Source organism: Barbatula barbatula (genome assembly GCF_947034865.1).
Source record: "Barbatula barbatula genome assembly, chromosome: 17".
Classification (NCBI taxonomy): Eukaryota; Metazoa; Chordata; class Actinopteri; order Cypriniformes; family Nemacheilidae; genus Barbatula; species Barbatula barbatula.
In genome coordinates, this window is record NC_136780.1 from 2,809,490 (window position 1) to 2,831,019 (window position 21,530).

General features: G+C 39.0%; 1 protein-coding gene across 1 annotated transcript in view; it reads right to left on the minus strand.

Moving 5' to 3' along the window:
* Positions 1 to 279: 279 nt before the first annotated feature.
* Positions 280 to 21,530, minus strand: part of plekhg5b (pleckstrin homology domain containing, family G (with RhoGef domain) member 5b) — a gene marked incomplete at both ends in the record, with an annotated part of 44,459 nt that continues 23,208 nt past the window's right edge. The window contains 19 exon segments of the mRNA XM_079478073.1: positions 280 to 1,222; positions 1,306 to 1,451; positions 1,544 to 1,659; positions 1,922 to 2,054; positions 2,223 to 2,342; positions 3,215 to 3,352; positions 3,457 to 3,606; positions 3,699 to 3,809; positions 3,907 to 4,107; positions 5,081 to 5,176; positions 5,341 to 5,508; positions 6,600 to 6,803; positions 16,713 to 16,879; positions 18,102 to 18,238; positions 18,476 to 18,567; positions 19,092 to 19,161; positions 19,418 to 19,517; positions 21,038 to 21,143; positions 21,145 to 21,180. Coding sequence (XP_079334199.1) covers positions 280 to 1,222; positions 1,306 to 1,451; positions 1,544 to 1,659; positions 1,922 to 2,054; positions 2,223 to 2,342; positions 3,215 to 3,352; positions 3,457 to 3,606; positions 3,699 to 3,809; positions 3,907 to 4,107; positions 5,081 to 5,176; positions 5,341 to 5,508; positions 6,600 to 6,803; positions 16,713 to 16,879; positions 18,102 to 18,238; positions 18,476 to 18,567; positions 19,092 to 19,161; positions 19,418 to 19,517; positions 21,038 to 21,143; positions 21,145 to 21,180 — 3,234 coding nt within the window.

The following is a 21,530-nucleotide window of genomic DNA, read 5'->3' on the forward strand; positions in this document are numbered from 1 at the left end:
ATTATAATATAGAAAAATTATATTAATAATTATGTCAAAATATATTAGATATGTTATATATGTTTTTATTTACGTTATTCGATAATAATATTCTGAGGGAAAAGAAATAAAAAGTGACCCTAAATCTCATTAAATGATTTTTTCATCAGATATAGTTTTCATTTAGGTCTTCTGAAAACATACAATTGCTTAATGTGAAGAACACAGAGATTGTTTTTAACCATTGTTATGTTTGGTTGAACTATATCCTGTGCATGCACACACACACACAAACAATACTTACGAGGCTGTCAGTGTTGAATTGAGCACCAGTGTGGTTTGTATCCTGTGTGTGGTTTGTATCCTGTACAGCTGGGCCAGTGTCAGTTTTTTGTGTTGCTTGGGTCCTGCTCCTTGTCCCATTCCTTCCAAGCCACCAGGGGGCGACAGCTCCCCATCAGACACGCTGTGGTGAATACCACCAGCATCCTGTGCCATTTTGGCTTTTCTAACCGCTTCCAAAAGCATGGCTGTGGGTAAACTGCACGTGAGTTTGTAGCTTTCATCGCTCTCCCCATCCGTCTGTAAAGATTCATCCGATTCGGCGGCATTGAGCTCCGTCAGGCTCCTGCTCAGCGACACGCCCTCTAAACATTTCGCCCTCTGCTCCCACGTGTGCCGACTTCCTGTGCGCTCTGTGGCTGCCCTGGTAACACCATGGTTACTGTTAACATTGTGAACCGTGGACAGAAGGTTATCCTCCGAGAGGCATTTGACATTGAGTCTCTCCAGAAATGCCAAGCGACACTGTACGGGCGGCCGGCGTCTGGGCTTTATAGCTTGTGCCACTGAGTTCTGCGAACCGAACGAGCTTTTATCTTCCTCATCATCTCCCTCGTCCACATTCTCCCGCTCCTCATCGTCCGCATTCGTCTCCACCTTGTCTTCCTCCGAATCATCTTCCGCAGTAGCGGCCAATCGGCTCTGCGTTTCCAAGGTTGATTCTGGCGAGAGGGTGCCATAGGCGCTGTCCATGGACATTGAACGGCGTTGTGGGTCCAGGTCTGAATGGGGCTCAAAGTCGGCAGCTCGCTGTGGGTGTTGTTGCCCGACGAGGGAGGACACACTAGCATCAAATTCTGGATGCCCACCCGGGTCAGACTGTAGCGTGGCTGGTTCAAGAGAAGATCCAGATTCATCCATATCCATCACCGACAGGGTTTCTGTGGAGCCATCTGATTGGCTGAGACAGAGAGACAAAGACTTAAGTTAATTTATGTCTAAATAACCCTGGAATGATGTCATATTTCGTGTTTTAAAACAAACCTGTTGTTGGGATCTTTGTGTCTGAGGTGCGGCGAGCTGGCTGTGGAGTTACAGCTCTCTTCGTCCTCCTGATTTTCCAGAAGCCTCTTCTTCAGACAAGCTTTCCGACACCTCGCTTCCTCGGAGCGCAAACGCTGCAGTTGTTTCTAAAACACGCAAGTGACATCATATTAGCATACTTTTCTCTTAAAAGGCCAAGTGCGTTATGCTTTGGTCAACAGGGACATTATGTTTTTACCTGGACTTTGCAAATCGTGTCAATCCAGCTTCGCCCCTGGGTGGCGCTGTTGGCCTGAAATGAGTAGGCAGCCACAGCGCTCTTGAACTCATTGAGGTAGATGAGCACAAATGAGCCTATGGCATGACAACAAAAAGGAAATGAGAACTTGGTGAGGCTTATGTCATTTACATAGTCCACGTAAAGTAACCTATGTAAAGTAAATGTTGTAGGAGACGGCAATAGAAAGTTAAACCAATAGTTACAGCTAAAGCTTGAGGATCATGCATTTTTGGTGAATATGATTAATAAATCAAATAAATACTAAATAAGAATCAGATTTGGAAATAAAATCGTGGTTATAAAATGGGTTTCGGCGTGATGCTGTAAAATGCGCACCTGTGTCTTTAAGCTCTTTACACACGACGTGATGCAGAAGGAGCGGCTGCCGGATCACCTTCACCTTGTCCAAGCGCTTTGACGGTTTCGTGATCAACAGCAAATCCGTAAACAGGAAGCAGTTAACGTCCATCTACCATTGTAAGAGATAACAATGAGATCGTTTGCACGAGACAGACAGGACAACAACAATCCACCACAATTACATACAAACAGTTTTATATGGAAATGTAACACGGCCATTTGAATGTATTCATGTTTTGACTCCATGTGAAAGAGAGGGAGGTGTCAACAAACTAACCCTGCTGTCTTTGCCCTCTTTCATGCGGAGCGCCCCCTCCAGGTGCAGTTGTCTGGTCTCTTCTGGTGATGTGCCGATCATGGGCGCCATCAGGTCAAAGCGATTAAACTCCTTCAGAGCCTGAAGATGGAAAGTAAGAGAAGAAAGGAAAGAGTTAAGATGTTAATGAACATCATTACAATGTCTGACATTATAAAACACCGGTTCATCCACTACGTATAACGTCCATTTAATATGTCATTGATATTTTCTATTGGAACCCACATGAAAAAGAAACTATAGTATACTTTAGTAGTTACTATAGTAAAATGCAGTGAATAGCGGTATGTGTAATGCGTATACTGTTGTGTTTTTTTACTATCAAAAAAGTGAATTGATCAACTTTGCCAAATTTCTTGTTTTTGTTACGTACGTAACCAAACTGAGTTATATAGTGAAATACGCTTTCCATAGTATGCGGTAAAAATTGAATACAAAAAAAATGATACAAACTTAGAAACAGATCGGAGAGTTTTTTATAAAGAAAAAGTGAAAAATATGGTTTGCAAAAGCTATTTACAAGAAACTGTAGTAAACACTGTAGAATACTTGAATATTTACTGTAGTGAATATTCAAGTCGATATACTATAAACATTGTAGTATTTAAGAATTTCAGTAGAATTCACTAAAGTAAATAAATACCATAGTGTACTACAGTATTTATTCATGCGTGACCCCGCTCAAAAATTACAATTACAGTGGAAATTGGTGTCTTTTATTATGTATAAGCAGTATAAAACCCAAAGTCTCCCTCTGCGTCTCCCTACTTGTATTCTGAGTGATTCATGGAGCAAATAAGAAGAAACACAAATTAAAATAAATGCTGAATCTACCCGATAGTGTTATATATTCATTTTATTATTTGTATTAAAAGAAAAACATTTCAATACATATTGTTACAGCCCCTTATTAACAACAAATGGGTAAAAGGGATTTTTAATGGAGTTCTCACCCTCTCCACCTCCTCACTGGCTCCCTCCACGGCTTCGTAAGCCTCCACCCGAGCCGAAGTGGCCGCCAGTTTCTGTTGCTCCTGTCGCTGACGCATCTGTGAGTCCACGCCGTTGATGAAGCTCTCCACACACGACACCTAAAGATGCATGACAACAGTCAGACAAGCACATCAGATTGAAACACCAAGCAGATGTCGTATCGAGGAAACGATGAATATTTTCCGAGTCATCAGAGCCGCACCATATGGTTGAGGGCGTCTTTGATAGTTTGCTCGTCGGTTTTCTTCAGAATGGTTTTCAGGAGCAGAGGGTACTTGGTCAGTCTCTGGTGAGGTTTGGCCAGCATGTCCGCCAGCTTCAGACGATTGCACTGCTTATCGGTTTCAGCCCACTACATAAAAGTAAAAGATGTGATCGTATATACTTTGAAACATATATACTAATTAAAGTAAAGACTTCACTACATTGAATGTGAATCCTCACCGTGATGAAGATTTTAAAGAGCTCGTTCTCTCTCAAAAGCGTACCATTGTATTCCATACAGCTCTCTTCCTCCATACAGTACCGGATATATGGCTGGAATCTGGATGTAAACTATATACACACACACAAGCACAAGACACTCAGTTGCAATACCTGAAAAGGCAAATGAATCTGGTTAACATGTCAGTAATAGCTCATCATTACTCACCTCACAGAATCCCTGCTCGAGGTCCGTAGGGTCGATCAGGCTCTTTGTGCGACGCGCCTTCTCCAGCGCCGGAAACATAACCTGGACCCACAGAGCTCTGTGCAGACGTACAATATCGTAGATGTTGCTAAAGAGGCGTGCAGGCTCCACCTCGCACAGCAAACTGTTGTCCTGTAGACTCAGCAGGACGCATTGGAATCGCTGGAGAAGAGAATCGCAATAAATCATCATTGAACTCCACTGGACCACACTGACTTGGAAACTATTGTTAAAAACCATTGTTAAAAATTGTGAACTTGGCTAGATTGCAAAAAGAGGGAAGTTATGTGTGATTTTGTCTCCGCCCACAAAGCCACGATTACATAAGATGAAAAGTTATTTCACAGGTGGAAGTAAGAAACACGCACAGTAGAAACATTTATTTAGGAAGATAAACTAAAATAAAGTGTGACCGTTTATCTGCGTCATACATGACATTATTAAAGGGGACATATGGTGCAAATACGTGTTTTACTGTGTCTTTGGTGTGTTATAAGTTGCCCATGCATGTATTAGACACGTAAAGTTCGTGGTATGATTTGACTAAGACCGCCCCTAATGTAAACACGAGTAAGGTGGGCGTATCTGTCAGTACTATCGTTTTGGAAACTGATGTTTCAAATATGGTAAGAGGGGTTACATTTCCGTCACACGCTTGCAGAACTACGACCCATCACTACGCACTGGTTAACTGTCCAATCATAGCACACCTCGCTTTAAGAAGCAATGAAATTTGTAAATAATCTGCGCGTTTCAGAGAGGCGGAGCAAAGAGGAGAAACAAACAGCGGAAATACATCGTTTTTGAACCTTAATTGGTGTATAGACATTGCATTACATCTAAAACAAACAACAATATTAATTTTAGCCGTGTCATACGACTCCTTTAAAGGGTTTATTGTTCTATTTTGCGTTAATATTATGTCACATTAGGACTATGAGATTGATATTTTCAAATGTCCAAATGAGAAGTTAATTCGCAAAAACAAATAATTGGGGTTTTATTGCTTTGCATAAATCATGTTTTTTTTTTATTGTTATCCATAAGGATTTGTGTGACTTTTTTATTTTAACGTCTCACATACAGTGGTTTTCTTTTTAATTAACCAAAATAAAAAAGAAACAGAAGTGCTTACATCAGTAACGACTCCGAGTTTCTTGATGTAGCTAGCCTCTGTTTGGATCAGTTCCCATATCGCCTCTTGCTGTTGAAACTGACGTTGACCTAAACTCTGAACACACAAAAAAAGACAAGAAAGGTCACACTTATTGAAGAAATACAATTGATGCACTGGGATAACATTAATACTAATGCTTGTCTTGGCAAGCAACACTGATCAATCGAATTCATCAATAAATCAATTATTGACGGATCAATCCCAGCGTGTGTGTGTACCTCTGGGTTCTCCAGCAGTTGTCTCCAGCTGTCCTCCAGCGTCAGGTCTGGTTTCTCTTCCTCTTCCCAGGAGTCCTTGTGGAAGGCTAGCTGAGAGTGACTCTTGGGTAGGCCAAACTTTGTGTACGCCTGCAACTTCGTATGAAGCAGCTCCATGCGGTCCACCTCCTAATACATACACAAGACACACACGATGTGAAATAGATATTCCACCATTCTATGATCTACATTAGCTTTCGCCACCTTCCCTTTAAAGATGTCTTTATCAGATGGCAACTTCAAAGTGCACTGATTCTTCAAAAGCATTATATTATATATAATATTTTTATATTAAATACAGTATACTATAAATATACAATTTATAATCCAACAGCGGCATACTGGATGACATATAACACATCAGGTGGATCTTACAAAGTCTCTCTCTCTTTCTCTCTCTAAAAATGTACAAATGTAGATGGCAAATGTACACATTGGGTGTAAACGAACTTGAAATACATGTCATTTTTCGTCAGGCGTTAACTTTTTGGTATATTTTCTAGGCTTTAAATCACCAAAACGTATATAACACGCCATAAATCCTAAAACAAACCCCAATTTACATGAGACCACCAACAACCCCACACTCCTTTCTGTCCGTTCCATCACAACACCCCCGACGGGCAATATCACATCTTACAAGCAGCTCTTTCCCTAAACACCCCAATCTCTTTAACCTTCTAATGAAAGCCCATCTATTCATGTCAATGCTCTTCTGGGATGGCCCGTGTGCTATTGTCCTGTAATGGGCTGGCTGGTGTACTTATGACAACGAGTCTTTTGCATTGAGTGCTTCTAGACAATAGGCAGCAGACACAGATGGACTGTAGTCGGTTCTGGAGATGACTGTTTGCCCCTGGTTAACCCTTCCCTTTGTGACTGAAGAGTCCCAATGGGACATAAGGACAGACCCTGTCTCCCTTCAGAGGGATTTCATGCTAATTGTGAAAAGAGGGGACGTCGAAATGACAGGTGAGTGACAGCGGATGTCTCTATGTCACCCATCTGGTGTGACAGAGATAGAAATCCTGAGTTTCATGGGAGTCTCGTGGGGATTGGGAAAAGTTTGGGGGGGATGCATGGTTTAATTTCTATCAGGTTAACAAACTACAGTTTTACAAGGAAATGTGAATTAGGTGGCTCCATGCATGTGGACGGGTTTTGAGGCCATTATAGGGATGGTTCACAATTAATGACAAAGTGTGTGCGTGTGGGGTTACCTTTCCAGATGGGGCACCAAAGAAGACACTGATCCGACTGGTGGCGCGGTTCTTCCAGTTGTCTGGTCCAGCACCTACTCCGGAGAGTGGCACTCCAGGAGCGACGCTCGGCTGCGATCCGCCCAGAATGGCCAACGTTCCTGGGGAAGGTATGCTCGCATCACCCAGAAACTCGGTCATGTTTTTCCGCCGACGGGCTTGACCCTGTGTGCACAGAGAGAGAGAGAGAGAGAGAGAGAGAGAGAGAGAGAGAGAGAGAGAGAGAGAGAGAGAGAGAGAGAGAGAGAGAGAGAGAGAGAGAGAGAGAGAGAGAGAGAGAGAGAGAAAATCATTGCAAGACAAAGGTGGGAATTTTGTTGAACCACTACGTTTAGAAATGCTTAGAGATAACAAGATACCAACAAGTCTTTGTGAAGGACAGATAAGAGATGTGTTATCAGTAACGGCACACTATAGTATGAGTGAGTGTGAAAGAGGTGTACTGAGATGTATAAACAGATCGATAGAGTGAGACAGCAGAGATATGAAAGCGAGAGAGAGGCGGGAGAGGCAAACAAGAAGCTAAACATAGCAGCAAAGCATTGATCTAAACGGATTAAACCTCATCCGCAAAACTCGATACATCCAAGCTAAAGACTATATTTCAACTTCAGTACCTTCATGAGGTGCATCTTAAACAGCATTGAAAGTTTCCATATTTTTTGCCTTTTTATTTCTAGTTTATAAAAAGTTAAAGAAATAATCATAATAATAAACTATAAATAAATTATAAATATAAATATCAGAAATGGTCATTTTTATCAATTTAAAGCAAAAGAAAACAACATTAAACAATAATAGTAATAATACTATTATTATTATTATTATAAATAATTTACAAATATAAATATCAGAAATATGCATTTCTAATGCATTCTAATTTTAACAATTTAAAGCAAGACTCTAAGATCAATTTTTCGAAATATTTTGGTTTTAAATGCATTAAATTTTATTACGCAAAAGTAATTTGAAAATGTATAATAATAATGGCTTTACTGACAAAACCATTGCCAAAGCTTAAACATATGAAAAGTTTAAACGTTTTTAATTTTATTTGTCATGTAGATTAAAATCAGTTCAACAACAACAAGACACATTTGTAGGAAAAACTATTCGTATTCACATTAAATCAAAAATGATCAGTTTATCCTTTTAACCAGTAAATCGCCTAACCCTACTTGCCATCATAAAAAGATAAAAGTCACCCCAAAATGGAAATTCTGCCATCATTTACTCACCTTCGAGTTATTTCAAATGCGTTTTGTTCTGACGAACACAGAGGAAGATATTTGGAAGATTGCTTAAAACTAAACAGATCTCGACACCCATTGACTCCCATATTAGGAAAAAGTCAATGGGTGTCGAGGTCTGTTCGGTTACAAGCACTCTTCCAAACATCTTCCGAATGTGAGTAAATGATGGGAGGATTTTTGGGTGAACTGTCCCTTTAAGGACTTCAGTTAGCTCATGACATCATCAAAAATAACAATAGATTATGATTCATACTAAATCTCCAAAACAGTTAACTCCTGCTGAACGCTGTAATTTCCTCATGACATCATACTGAAAGTCTGCAGCCGGCAAACCTGCTCAGAGATCAAGACTGCCATTGTTCTGCCAGAGAATCTTCAGACACACTCCGTCTTACAAGATCCAGCCAGTTAAACAAATAAACAAGCACTTTAGTATCCAAGGAAGCAGTAATCTCTCCGACACACGGGCCTCGCTGACCTCTCTTGAGAGCACAAGGAATTCCACAACGCACTAATAACTCCTGAAAATTCCACAGAGGACTACGACATTTTGGGGAATGCGCAAAAAACAGGAAAGGACTGAAGACAAAACAATGGAATTCCCTAAACAAACACTGGGGAAACCGATTCTCGGGGCGAAAACAGCTGTCTTGAATTTTGCAAGACATCTTTTCTGATGTTAATGTGCGCTGTGCATTTGTATCTGTTTGTTTCTGTCACCATGTGCAGTAAGACCCCTAAAGACATGTGCTTTCTATTTATAATCCTATTAACATTACATTGAATTCTTGTGCTGTTATGCACTGAAATCAAGAATGTCTCAGTAACGTCGGAAATAAAAGAATTCTGGATTGGTCAGTTTGCTCCCCGCTATATTTAGCACTGGGGCAAAGCAGCAGGCAGACGGTGAGCTTTGATGAGGGGCTTTCTGCGGACCCTGGGGTGAAAGGATGAGGACGCAGATGTCAGGAAATCTCTTTCTGGGGAGGACAGACGACGGACTTATGCAACGGATCACCAACAGCGGCCCAGCGGACGACACTTCTAGACAAACTTGGACGACTGACTGATGACAAGATAGCACTTCAAAACAAAACCTCATTAAAGCACAATTTATATGCTTGATTTAGGAACGCATTTATCAAAAGAGATACTGTAAGCTTGAAGGAACCGACATATCCAACGAATGCCACATCAAAAGAAATCCTTCTGTCAAAAAGCCTCGCATCTATAATTTACAGGGATTGGTGGTGGACGGTTCATGACAAATCTCACTTTTTATTTTAAACCTAAAGCAACCAATGAGATTTATAAACACCAGACGCAAACACAAACTTTATAAAGCACATGCAAAACAAATAATGTTCCTGTTTTTCAACTGGTAATGCAAAGTTTGTGGGTTCTATTCCCAGGGCACATATTGATAAAAAGTAAAATAATGAATGAAACATGCAACCTTTCTTGAATTAAAAGGTGCAAGATCGTACAAAAACATAGAAATGCCATTTTCCATATCCACTCTGGGATCAGCTGTGCTCGGAGTTAAAAGACAGCGGCGCAATTAAACGACTAGCGAGTTTATGAAGAGGAACCGGGTTCCCAAAGTGTCTGCTTTACTCACCTTGGAAGCAAGCGACATGTCAAATGTGTGGAAGACCATGGTAATCCTTCGGCTTGATTCACAGAGCCTGACCCATGCCAGACCCAGCTGCTACGATCTCTCAAACCCTCTTCTACCCAACGCTCGCACACGCACCAAAAGATACACAAGTGACCCCTCACACGGGAGTCAAACTAGTTTGAAAAACAGCCGAGTGAAATCCACTAACGTAAATAAAGATCTTCTTGATTTCCTTCATGAGAAGCAAGGTGGCTGACCGGTAGGTTCTGTGATGTGAGGTAAAAGTGACCAACTGAGCCTCCCTGCCTGCATTACTGAATAGGACGGGGCAAACGTCATGGCAACTGGAGAACCTCGTTTCATTGTGTGGAAAGAGGAAAGAGAGGCGTGGCTACAGGCGGTCACATGTGAAGGAGGAGGAGATATCAAACACATCCTGGAACCTCAGAGATGTCCACTGATTGTTTGTTTTACATTTCGGTGAACCAAAAAGGACTTTGTGCTTTTGTTAAAAATGTTCACAGCTTCAGCTAGCAAACAAATACTGTCAAAACTAAACTGCAAAATGACATTAATGAAGGAATTAATGTAATTGTGAAGTCAAAGTCTCTTAAGATGATTTTTTAGATGATTTACATGCATACATTTCTTTGTTCTGATGAACACTGAGAAAGATATTTGGAAGAATCCTTATAACCAAACAGATCTTGCCCCCCATTGACTCCCATAGTAGGAAAAATTACTACATTTTTCTGTTCTGTTGAACACAATGGAAGACATTTTGAAGAATGTAGGACAGCAAACAATTCTGGGGCACTTTTGACAACCATTGTATTTTTTCCTAGTATGGTAGTCAATAGGGGGCCAAAATCTGTCTGGTTAAAATATCTTTCTCGGTGTTCATTTACACGCATCTCTCTGTTGTTTTCTTTAAAATGATTGTGCACCATATATAAACTTATTGTATTTGAAGAGTTTTACTATAACTTGTCTACTGTTATGTATATAATATCACATTTAGTATTGTTTTAAAATATGTTCCCTTTCATTTTTGTCGTTTTAGTCATTCATTATTGTGTAATGAATACAATTATAATTCATTATTGTGTAATGAATACAAATCTATAAAAACTATTTCATTTTCGCTTTTCAGTTTTCGGCCAAATGCTTCCTGAATTCTCTGTATCCGTTTCAGCTCAGAATTTTCATTTTGATGCACCACTATCAAAAACTCAGTGAACAGCGAAAAACTCTTAAAAACTGTACAATACCTTTGTTATTTACTGATATTCATTGTACTGGAAAAAACATTTTCTTTTATGAATGACACTACACAACATAAAATGTTCTGCTGTAAACATATTATTTGCGTTTTCGCTTACAGTAAATGTTATTTTCATTCAATACTTTTAGGTGTTTATAAGGTCAAGACAGTATCATTAGAATGGCATCCTTGTGTCTCTTCAGGAGTGATTTCCCAGCAGCCCTTTCACTTTACCGTTACACGGAAATGACTGTGGAATATGAAACTGCGGGGAAACCCGAAAAAAAGCGCATGCAACAACAAGTCAAGACTTTCAGAAGATTGGTATGCATTCTCTACTATTGATCTGGAGTATAAACAACATTTTCACAATTGTAAATGATCTATGACCGAGTGGATACTCCTTATTTCACCTTACATTTCAAGCATTCAGATAAAGGGTGGGGAGAATTTTGATCCGATAGATCAAACACTTTCACACATTATTGTCAACTGAAAGCCTGGGTGTTCAGTATAATAGTGACAATGATAATAGATATATTACAATACATGTCCTATAATTATATTCAAATATACATTAGAACAAGTTAAAGTGAAAATGATAAACAAAAATGTTTATCCAAACTATTCCGGCATAAACACCATAAAAAAATAAACAATTACGAGAACATCCAGAGAACATTCTCCAATTGTAGATGTTTACCTGTGGCATATATCAGTAAAAAACAAAGTCAACCAAACACAACAACAAACTTGATAAAGTATTTTGTGAGGCGTATCGCTCTTTTAAATCACTGTTATAATTAAGATAAGAACGGCTTTGATCAAACTGTGAATAATGATGAGACCAATCATCAGAAAACCTTCACAAAACCACCCAGAAACAAACACAAATCTAACCAGGTCACATTTAGTTCTTTAGCCTTGCTTGGGTGTCAACACGGGACCATTCTCAGGGTTAACAACATCCACAGTTACCGGCTTGAATTAGTCAAACCGGGGGCAAAACAAAGAGCCATTGAAGCAGACGATTAATCAGTGATCAAAACCACAACCTTATCGCCGGACCAGATAAGACTCTCTGTCTACATAAAGTGGGGGGACCCGTGCCGTCAGGTGGCGTCACGCTGATGTCCGTTACATGCACATTCATCGTCCATTCCGTGCGGACACCCAGTGTCTTCCCCCACATTAAATGATCCGCTGGAAAGTGACGGTATCTGAGAGTATAATAATTGATGGGTTGATCGCTGAGGGATAACCACGATGAGAAAAACACTGACTATCACTAAGGTTATGAACCCCAAAAAATCCCTTTAAAAATCATGGTTACGGTAAGTGCGCATCAAGTTTCTAACCAACTTGAATCACCTAACACCATCACCAAGGTCATGAACCCTAAAGAACCGATCCACAACATCAGTCAATAACATCCGTCTTACCCTGCACTTCGCTGGAGGACTTCGTCGTAGGGACGACGCGTCAGGAAGACTTTCAGGAACCATGTGGAGCAGGTCCCAACTGTGCCATGAGGATAGACGTCCAAAACGTACCATGATGTGACCTGCACCCTTCTTAACCGACCCGAGTCAAGCACTAGGGTGTACAGATGTACCCCAAACTCCCACTTCACCGGTTTACATCCACAGGAAACAAAGACAAACTACGAATGCCACGTGTTCAAAGTCCCTGACAGATGTAGGTATTTTTAAAGTCTTTGCAGGAGATGGGAGGAGTAAATTCAAGTCACAAAGTCATTCTTTACACCGGAGGAAACACACACACACGGCAGATTCTGACCCCTCCCACACAACAACCTCCTTGAAGAATGACAGTATTAGTAAATGGCGATCTAATGTATTGCATCACAGGGTTTTTTTGTGAATAATGGGAAGTACCAAAACCCCAATTTTCAGTAAAATGTCATACCTAAATAAATCCCGATACAACAAGATTTATTTTGAAGCAAAAATGAGTTACACAAGTTTATAAAAAAAACATTTGACCAGAAAGGGCTAACTTAGTTATTTGATACACATCAAGTTCATAACTTTATAGTCTTTTACAGTTCAGTAAATAATTTCTGTTACATTATATATACAAAAGAAAGGTTAATCTTTTATATCGGTTGGTGCAATACATTGTTAGTTTATTACGAAATCTTAATTCTCATTTGGCTTATCACTAACAGTCGTCCCGCTGCCAGTTTCCCGTGAAGACAAGGCCCGTTTTTTGCTAAACTCACATTTTGGTCTATTGTCTGTGAACAAAGAGTGTTAATGGTCAGAAACTAATTGCATGTTAATCGTGTTAACTTCACATGAACAGGAATCATGCAGGGAGGGGGGTTCTTTTGGGGGCTGGGATGGGGGGTTAGGTCTTTGTTGATAACTCGGTTAAATAAGTCATTACTACTGTTTGCATTGGTTTGGAGTTTTATAGGAAAATTGTGAAACCAAGATAAATCTGCCAAACGTGTAAAGCCAAGACTTAAAGTTAAACACCAGAAACAAACCACAAGAAATGCATTAGTTTGATACTTTGTAAATGTAGAAAGCACTGTGCACAAACTAGATCTGCTCGGACAGCAAACAAAGCTGTGATATTAATACCGTTTTAATTTGGTGTGTTATCAGCGACTTCAAAAAGCAACAGGAAGCACCTCATTTCCTGGAGATTGACACGGCCCGCAGATTCTGAGCACCTTTGATACGAGTTGTGTTTAATCAAAGGCTACGTTTCCTTTTTTAATGAGAGATCAGGACAATGTTTCCTAAACGGTGAAAAAACTAATATTCCCAATATTGCAAAAATGTAGATTTATTGTAATTCACTGCAAACAGCTAAATTGAAGATGCAACGTAATGATTATTCTAATCGTGAAAATAATACTGCAATGCTAACATGACAGTTAAACAAGATCAGTCCCCTAAAACTAAACTGCATTACTCGTTTTAAAAGTTTCAAATGAACTTGATACATTTATGATTTTCTAAAGATAACCTCGACATCAGCCAGTTCAAAATATTCTTAGAAAAGGGAAGTTAGTTGTATGAAAGGTTATCGCATCCTTTACAGATGGCACTTGGTTAGATATTTTGTTTTCTAATGGAATGACATCAGCTTTGAGACCATCTGTATCGGAGTGTTTTCCTAAGTTGCAAAAATGAACCTTTAGCAGAAGTAAACAAAAGTCTTTTTGCACAAAAGACTCGTGCTACACCACTCACAGATATTTGTTCAATCTGACTGTCTCCGACAAGGGACGACCCGCAACCAACTTTTGAATATCAAATCATGGGTCATGGCAGTGATGCAATTTCCCTCTTCAACGCAACATCTAGTCCAATTGAAAACTGGAACTCAAGGGTAACCACAGTAATTCACATGCGCTGTACTGTTGCCATTGCATTTTGAAGCGGCACATATCTGCAGTTATACAAACGGCCACTAGGACACTTTATAAATGGAAAAATATGGACTAGATCAAAATATCACAAACACAACTTTCACCTGAAAACATGCTCTCATGAGACACTTGTCTTTCAGCGAACGGAGTAAAAGTCAAAGCGCTACATCAAACGCTCGTGCTTCAAAGGTCACCAGGGCGTATCTGCCCAATCAAACCTCAAAGAGGAGCCGCGATGTCAGCGGCGTACCAATAATCTGAGGGGCGACGGGTTCCTTTCTAAAGGTCAGACTTTGGTGAGAGGGCAAGACACAGTGGGTGTGTTACCACATACGGGTCAAACACACTCGCAGACAAAACCAAGCAGCTCTCATAAAAATTCCAAAAGAAGATTTCTTGAGGATTCCTTCAGAGAGAAGCCGAGATGGTTCGAGGTGGTCGGCACACAGATGCAGTTGTATTGCTTGAAAATGAATATGAAGTTGTTTTGCAGTATTTGATGTCTGTAAAGATCCATAGAATCTTTTTTATATTCTTTTCTGCAAATAGAAACAATATTTTTATTTGGGAATTTTGTTAGTAGCTCACAGAATAAAACTAAACAAAATATCTATAAAGTACAGAAATAAAAACTGAATAAGGCTATGAAATGGTCTGCGTCTGTATATAAACAAACAGAATAATGAAAGATTAGCTCATAGCTATGAAATGTAACACATAGGGTCAACTGAACATTTAAAAGAACCCAAATATCTTTTCAAAAATAGCCGAGATGATATATGGTGTTTGTTACGGGTTCTGCAATGTTATGGGGTTGAAAACCTGACATTATAACACTGTCACGCTATAAAGACATTCCAGCTGTCCCTGCAATTCAAACAACTTAATAAACATATTAAACTGTGGCCAAAGTATAAAAATGCCAAAAATGTTCTGTAAGTTAAGGTTTAAGAAGGTGAGAGGACCTACTAAATCATAATAATAATTGTAAAAAAAACAAGACGACCGTAAAATGAAAAGGCCTTATTTTATTATTTGTTGCTTATACTTTTTCATCTCATCTCATTCATCATACAAAGCGTGTTGGATGAAAGTTTGGAATGTGTTATGCTATTTGCATATAATGGACATCTACAACAGGAATTGCATCATGGATGATAGGAAATGCCTGACTAAAAGAAGTATTTGTTGATACTGAGATTTCAACGTTGTTTGATGTTCATGATCAGGGCTTGTGCTTCAAAACCACACCAAATATAAGATCTGTAAAATTATACACAGCAACAATGACGCTTCTGTAATACAATGTGATTATTTAAGTCATTTTTCAATGCAAGGTTTTGTAAGTGGTTGCCAGATGTTGTGGTTGCTAGGGTGTGTGGTGTGTCAAAAATGCCCGATTACAACTACATTTAAAAACAAAAAAAAGAGTGTCCTTTTTAGGACAGCCACAAACAAGAAAATGCTTAATCCAACCCATGCAGACTAAGATACGACAATATCAGGCTTTTTTTCTGAGGATCAGGAACAACAAATCTCTGTTCGACAGAAGACCAGAGCAATAGTCATCCAACACGCACGGGCTTGTCTCAAGTAGTTACATAACCGGCATCCATATAACCAAGGTCTGATGCAAGAGGCGAAACATTCTATAGTTTTTGTAGCTAATCCTGATGTTTAACCCTCAAAATAACAGTAAGCTGGCAGGTTCAGCGTCAGGCCTGCGCTCACATCCCTACAGTCATCCGTGTTGAGACGGAGCACCTCCACGTTCGTACAAGCACGCAAAATCCTCTGACGACAGCAGGAGTGAGCCAAGACATGTCTACCCATCTCACATGCGTCACAGATGGGAAAATCCAACTATATGATGTTGAAAGACACACAAGAGCACTTCTACAGAAAGTTAACACCTAAAACAACATCATGCCCAACAAGACCAGACCACAGTCAGGTTAAGAGCGCATTTTCATAGTAGTAGCAAACCACCGGTAAACTGATCACTTCCTGTGGTCAGTGAACTTCCTGTTATGAGATCATGTTATGGTCAATATTTTAGGAAGATCTTACAAAAGTCTAGGTGAGTCTAAACGGGTCAGATACGATGAAAGGGAACGATATTTTAGAGCCAGAAACGGCAAACACTCTCGTATCACTATGGCGTAAAAAAATAAACTTAGCGTCTGCTAAATGACTAAATGTAAATGAAAATATCACATGATAAAATGGCTAAAATATAATTATTATATGCAAAATTATAAATAAGATTAAATTAAATAATTACAATTAGAATTATTCATTAAAATTATATTATATAAGATATAATAGATAAAATACATTGTAAACTAAAAATAATTAAATATAACATATATAATAAAATATTAAATGAAATACATTTAAATGCTTATTTCTTGGGGGCAAGAGAAATCTTGCTAGACATTGTAAGAGGAAAAATCAATGAAGTAAAGACAGAGTCTTAGGGGACAAACCATCTTATAAAGCCTGAATAAGTGTACACATGACTGACCAGTATGTCCACGCTCTCTCGCCGCGGCAGGGACCCATGTTCGGCCTTCTCACTGGCCGGTGTGAGGATGTAAAGACTGCCCCCTACTGACGGCTTCATGTTGGGTAGACTGAGAGAGCGTAAATCCTTCACGCTTTGCTCTACTTTAAGCTCATCGCCAGGGCGAGCTGCAGGGCACAAACACATATGTGGTCATACATTATTAAAAGTTGGCACACACCGTTTATCATCATTTATAGCAGAGATGAATCTATCATTAATTAACCATAATGAAATATCTGTCAGATTTGTGAACCTGTTTGTCTATTCAGAAAACATTAGTTAGATGAAAAAGATGCAATTAAAAGATAATTATATTATAAGACGCCTGGTAATGAATGAATATTACAGTGGGTGATATGACACAGTACAATTATCATGAATGTGATCAATAGAAAAATGTATTTTGCATGAAAACTAAAGACAATTACATTACTTCAAATGTAAGGACATCAAATTACATCAACATTCAGCACATGCCTCAAATTCTTCTTATTTCTTACATTTTTTAAATAATAAAACTTATGTGCCACATTACATTTGACTTTTAATCGTTTTTAACATTTCCATCGCCTTCATTATCTTTATTACATTACCGATAGACTTACGTTATGACATAGCTAATCCTGATACTATTTTTAATAGTATATTTTAAAATTGAAAATAAATATTTCCATTGTAGTCATTTTACTTTAATTTGTTAATATTTTACTTTACACTTTTAAAAAGTATGCCAATGGCTTATTGGCACAACAAGCAGTACATTAAATAATGTAAATCAAAATTACTATACAATCAATACACTGTATTTTGGAAACAATTTTGGGGATGAATGTAAATGATCATACAAATTCTGGAAATACTTTTATAAAAACAAATACTTACAAACACCCGTTTGCAAGAAACAGGGTTTAATCCCAAACTCAATTTTATTTGCTGAAATCCTTTGTCTGTGAAATTCAAAGCCGCAGCGAAATGAAAAGCTCTTCTACATGAATAAGCAACGTCTCACATTAGATTTAAACACTATCTCCCTCCATTCTCACGTCGCAGGTTATTCATGACGGAAGAAGCCACAGAGCGCAGTGGGCGTGGATCTTGTGTCTGCGTGTAGTTGCGCTATCAGACTACAGATGAGAGTCATGAAAGAGTTGTTGAACGAGGTGATAAAGAAGAACCAGCGTGTTCTTCTAAGACTCCTTTACAATCTAATACTCGGACACTGTGATGAATTTATAGATAGAAGGGAGAGAGGTAACAGTGACAGAAAAAGTCTTGCTAAAATGAGAATTTCACAGAGGTACAGTAGTTCAGAAACACGAAGGGTCAGGAAAAACATACGGTTTCTACCTTTCACTTTGAGATAATGTCCTCCAAAACGATAAGCCTCAAAATGGAGCGACAGTGGAGTGTTTGACTGGTCCAGGAACAGATCAACTCTGGGCAGTTCGATCCCCTTACGTTCAAAAATGGGTCCGAGCACCTCTCTGCAAATCAATGAAGTTCCAGTTAACCATAAACATTTGCTAGCACAAGTCATGGCAATTTAAAAGTAAACACAACAAAACTTTATCAAAATTAATTTCGATAATTAACTGGCTAACAACAGAAATGGATACATAGATGCCACATTGACATGTTGACGCCTCCACCATTTCCCATGCTGTCATCGTTCACAGAAAAATCCCTCCACCCCTAAATTATTAAAAAGGCACAACACTCACCGTAGCGTTTTCTTTTTTACTGCCGGGACAATCTCAGTGTCGATATCGATGTTCAGGTCAAACTTAAGCGTGAAGCATTCTTTCCTGGGGTCCTACAGGGGGCGGCAGATCCAAAACCAGTCAGAGAAGCCACAAACCACTTCAAGCTCAACAATCGAAATATGTCAAAACTTGAATCTTTTATCCCTGACACAGCCTGGTGTTTCAAGAGCCACATCCTGAGGCAGACGATGTGTCACTTCCCGTGCACTGCATTTGACATCAGATGGAAGACCACATACAAGTCTGTGCTTGTGCGGTAAAACTAGATTCGTTACTACGCAAGAAATTAAAGCTTTCCTGCAGCGTTTCCCATCAACATGGGAGTTCTGAGAAACACGATCGCACTTATGTAATAAACGTATCAATACTTTTTCATTATTAAAACGAATGAAGAAAATCAGACTGATGAAAAACGAATTTAAGAAAAAGAGTAAAACTTTGCAAGCACGTCCAGGTCATGAACACATTTCAGCCCATTATAATAAAAGAGTTTCAATATTGCGTAACGAAAGTAATTTTTTACAAAACTTGCAGTATTTCCCAAGAGCCTTTTTGAGGAGACGACTTCACTTACATCAGTGTGTCGTCGTCTGGGCTTCTTTCCGTCCTTTCCTTTCATCTTCAGTCCTCCAGTCTTGCGTTCCCTGAAGAAAGCAAACAAAAACACAGCATACACAGTTATGGCATCCGTGTACATGACAAAAGCAAGCCACTGCCCTTCATGAACAAATACAAATAGCTATTTCAGAGCACCGCACCGGTAATTTATCTTTTCAAAAGGGCTGGTAAATTGCGGTGTGTTATATGTTATAACCCCACCCACATGTAAATAAAAACATGACCTGGATACGGACGTACTAAAGGTGTGCGATTTGTACGTGTGGATACTGTGCAACTTACCCTTGTTCATTGGTTCCTTCTTCATCTTCCTCCAGGTCTGACGGGGGGCTGGTGCGGGGGGGACAGGACCGCGTGGACACATTTCGGGCCAGGATAGAACCTTCGACACACAGATCATGCAAATGAACATGTTTGACGTGTGCCTGAAAACAGGTTCCAAGACATTTTTTGCGGAAAAAAGTTTGTCCTCAATGAGAGTAAATAACAATGAACTGCTATAGTGCCATATTTAGTCATTTACTTAAAGGTCCAGTGTGTATTTTTCTAGAGGATCTATTGACAGAAATGCAATTTATTAGACATACAGTAACTGTGTCTTCAGAGGTGTATAAAGACCATACACAATGAAGCGATATATTTTGTATTACCTACACACACCGCAAGTTTGCATGGAATTCGCCATGTTTCTACAGTAGCCCTAAAAGGACAAACTGCTCTACAGAGAGTTTTTCGTAAATACATTTTCTCCTTCAGCAAAGAAGCGTAGACGCACCGTCATCTTAGTTTTTGGTTATACAGATCAGAGTTATTTCAGTTTTGATTTAAGTATTATTAATATTTTAAGTTTTTAGATTTTTGTGATAATTTTACTTAAAGTTTCAGCAGTTAAAGTACATCATTTTATAATTTATTGGTTTATTTTTATTTGGCTGTATACGTTTGATAGACTTTAGTTCGATTGTAGTTTTTGTATATTATTATAATGATTAATAATAACTTCAGTTTATTAACATAACAATTTTTCCTTAAGTCAAGTTTTTCCTTAAGTTAAGTTTTCCAATTGTTTCTAGGTCAATATTGGATTTGATTTCAATGAATAGGAATGTTTTCAAAGTTTTAATTTGAGTAAACTAAAATTACCTTGCCGTAGTGCTTCGAAAGGTGGGGCGGAGTCAGCCGTTCTTTGCAATTTGCTAAATGGCGCTAAATTTCATACACTGGACTTGTAGTAATATTTTTTTACATTAGAATAGTATTCCACTGTATTGTGTAATAATAAATGTAATTTGGGGATTTGTTATGACAAACAAATCCCAAAATCTTTGCTTCAAGTTTGTAGGAATGTTCTCCGGGCATTCTAGGGTAACAATCATTTTACACAGCATTGAAAGTGTTTCCTATGTATTGTGGGCTTATCATTTGGTCCATGTCATCCCTTTTAAAAACACAAAAAAACACAAATTTTCTTTTGTATTACAATGAAAGCTGATTGACAGATTGATAATCTAATTGCTTATAACCTTAAATGTACAAGTCTGTTGTTGCTGGTGAACTTTATCTGTTGTTTAAAGTCACCATGAAATTGAACCGGACAATTGTTATAAATGATTTATCTGCGCACACCATTATTTTTCTTAAATTCATCTGCGCTTGTAATCTTTAATCAAAAGCGTTAAGCTCCTCTCCCCCTTTCAACAGCAACTCGAGAATATTTTGCCCTCCCCTTCAGGCCCCAACTTTCACCAAACCAATCAAAAATGGAAAGGGAAAATAAAACCACGCCCTACTTTTTTCCTACATTAGTCGTTTCGCCCAGATGTTCATCACGATACGGGAAAGAAGTAAAACGCAACTTCCGTTTCATGGTGACTGGGCGTGTGTGTCTGCTGGGTAATTTACCTTGTGGCTGCAAGTCAAAGCAGGGGTGCCTGTCAAAGTGCATGCTGTCAGTGTCATCCAGGTGACAGCGAGAATCGCATGACTCACACAGGTGCAAAGGGTTTTTAACCGTTCAGTTCCTGACAGTCTGGGTGATGACACACCTACAAGATAAAGACCGTAAGAATCATGAGCACTTCAAAAAAATACTTCAGGAAGGAAAGCAACAAATAATATATATATGTCAAGATGCGAGAAGAATTGCACAGTTCAGAGTATGTAATGTAAACACAAAGTTTCAACCCTCAAACATATCTGTACCTTTTTGAGATAAAAAATATCAACAAGGTCACAAAACAAGGTCACAAACTTAATCCAAATCCCTAAAACAACTAGAACAAAACAGGAATCGGCAATGCCCGGCCATCATCACCTCTTACCTTCCGCATCATAGGATGCATGCACGTCGCCCCGTCCACAGGGCTTACATGGATTCTGCAGATCCATGACGAAA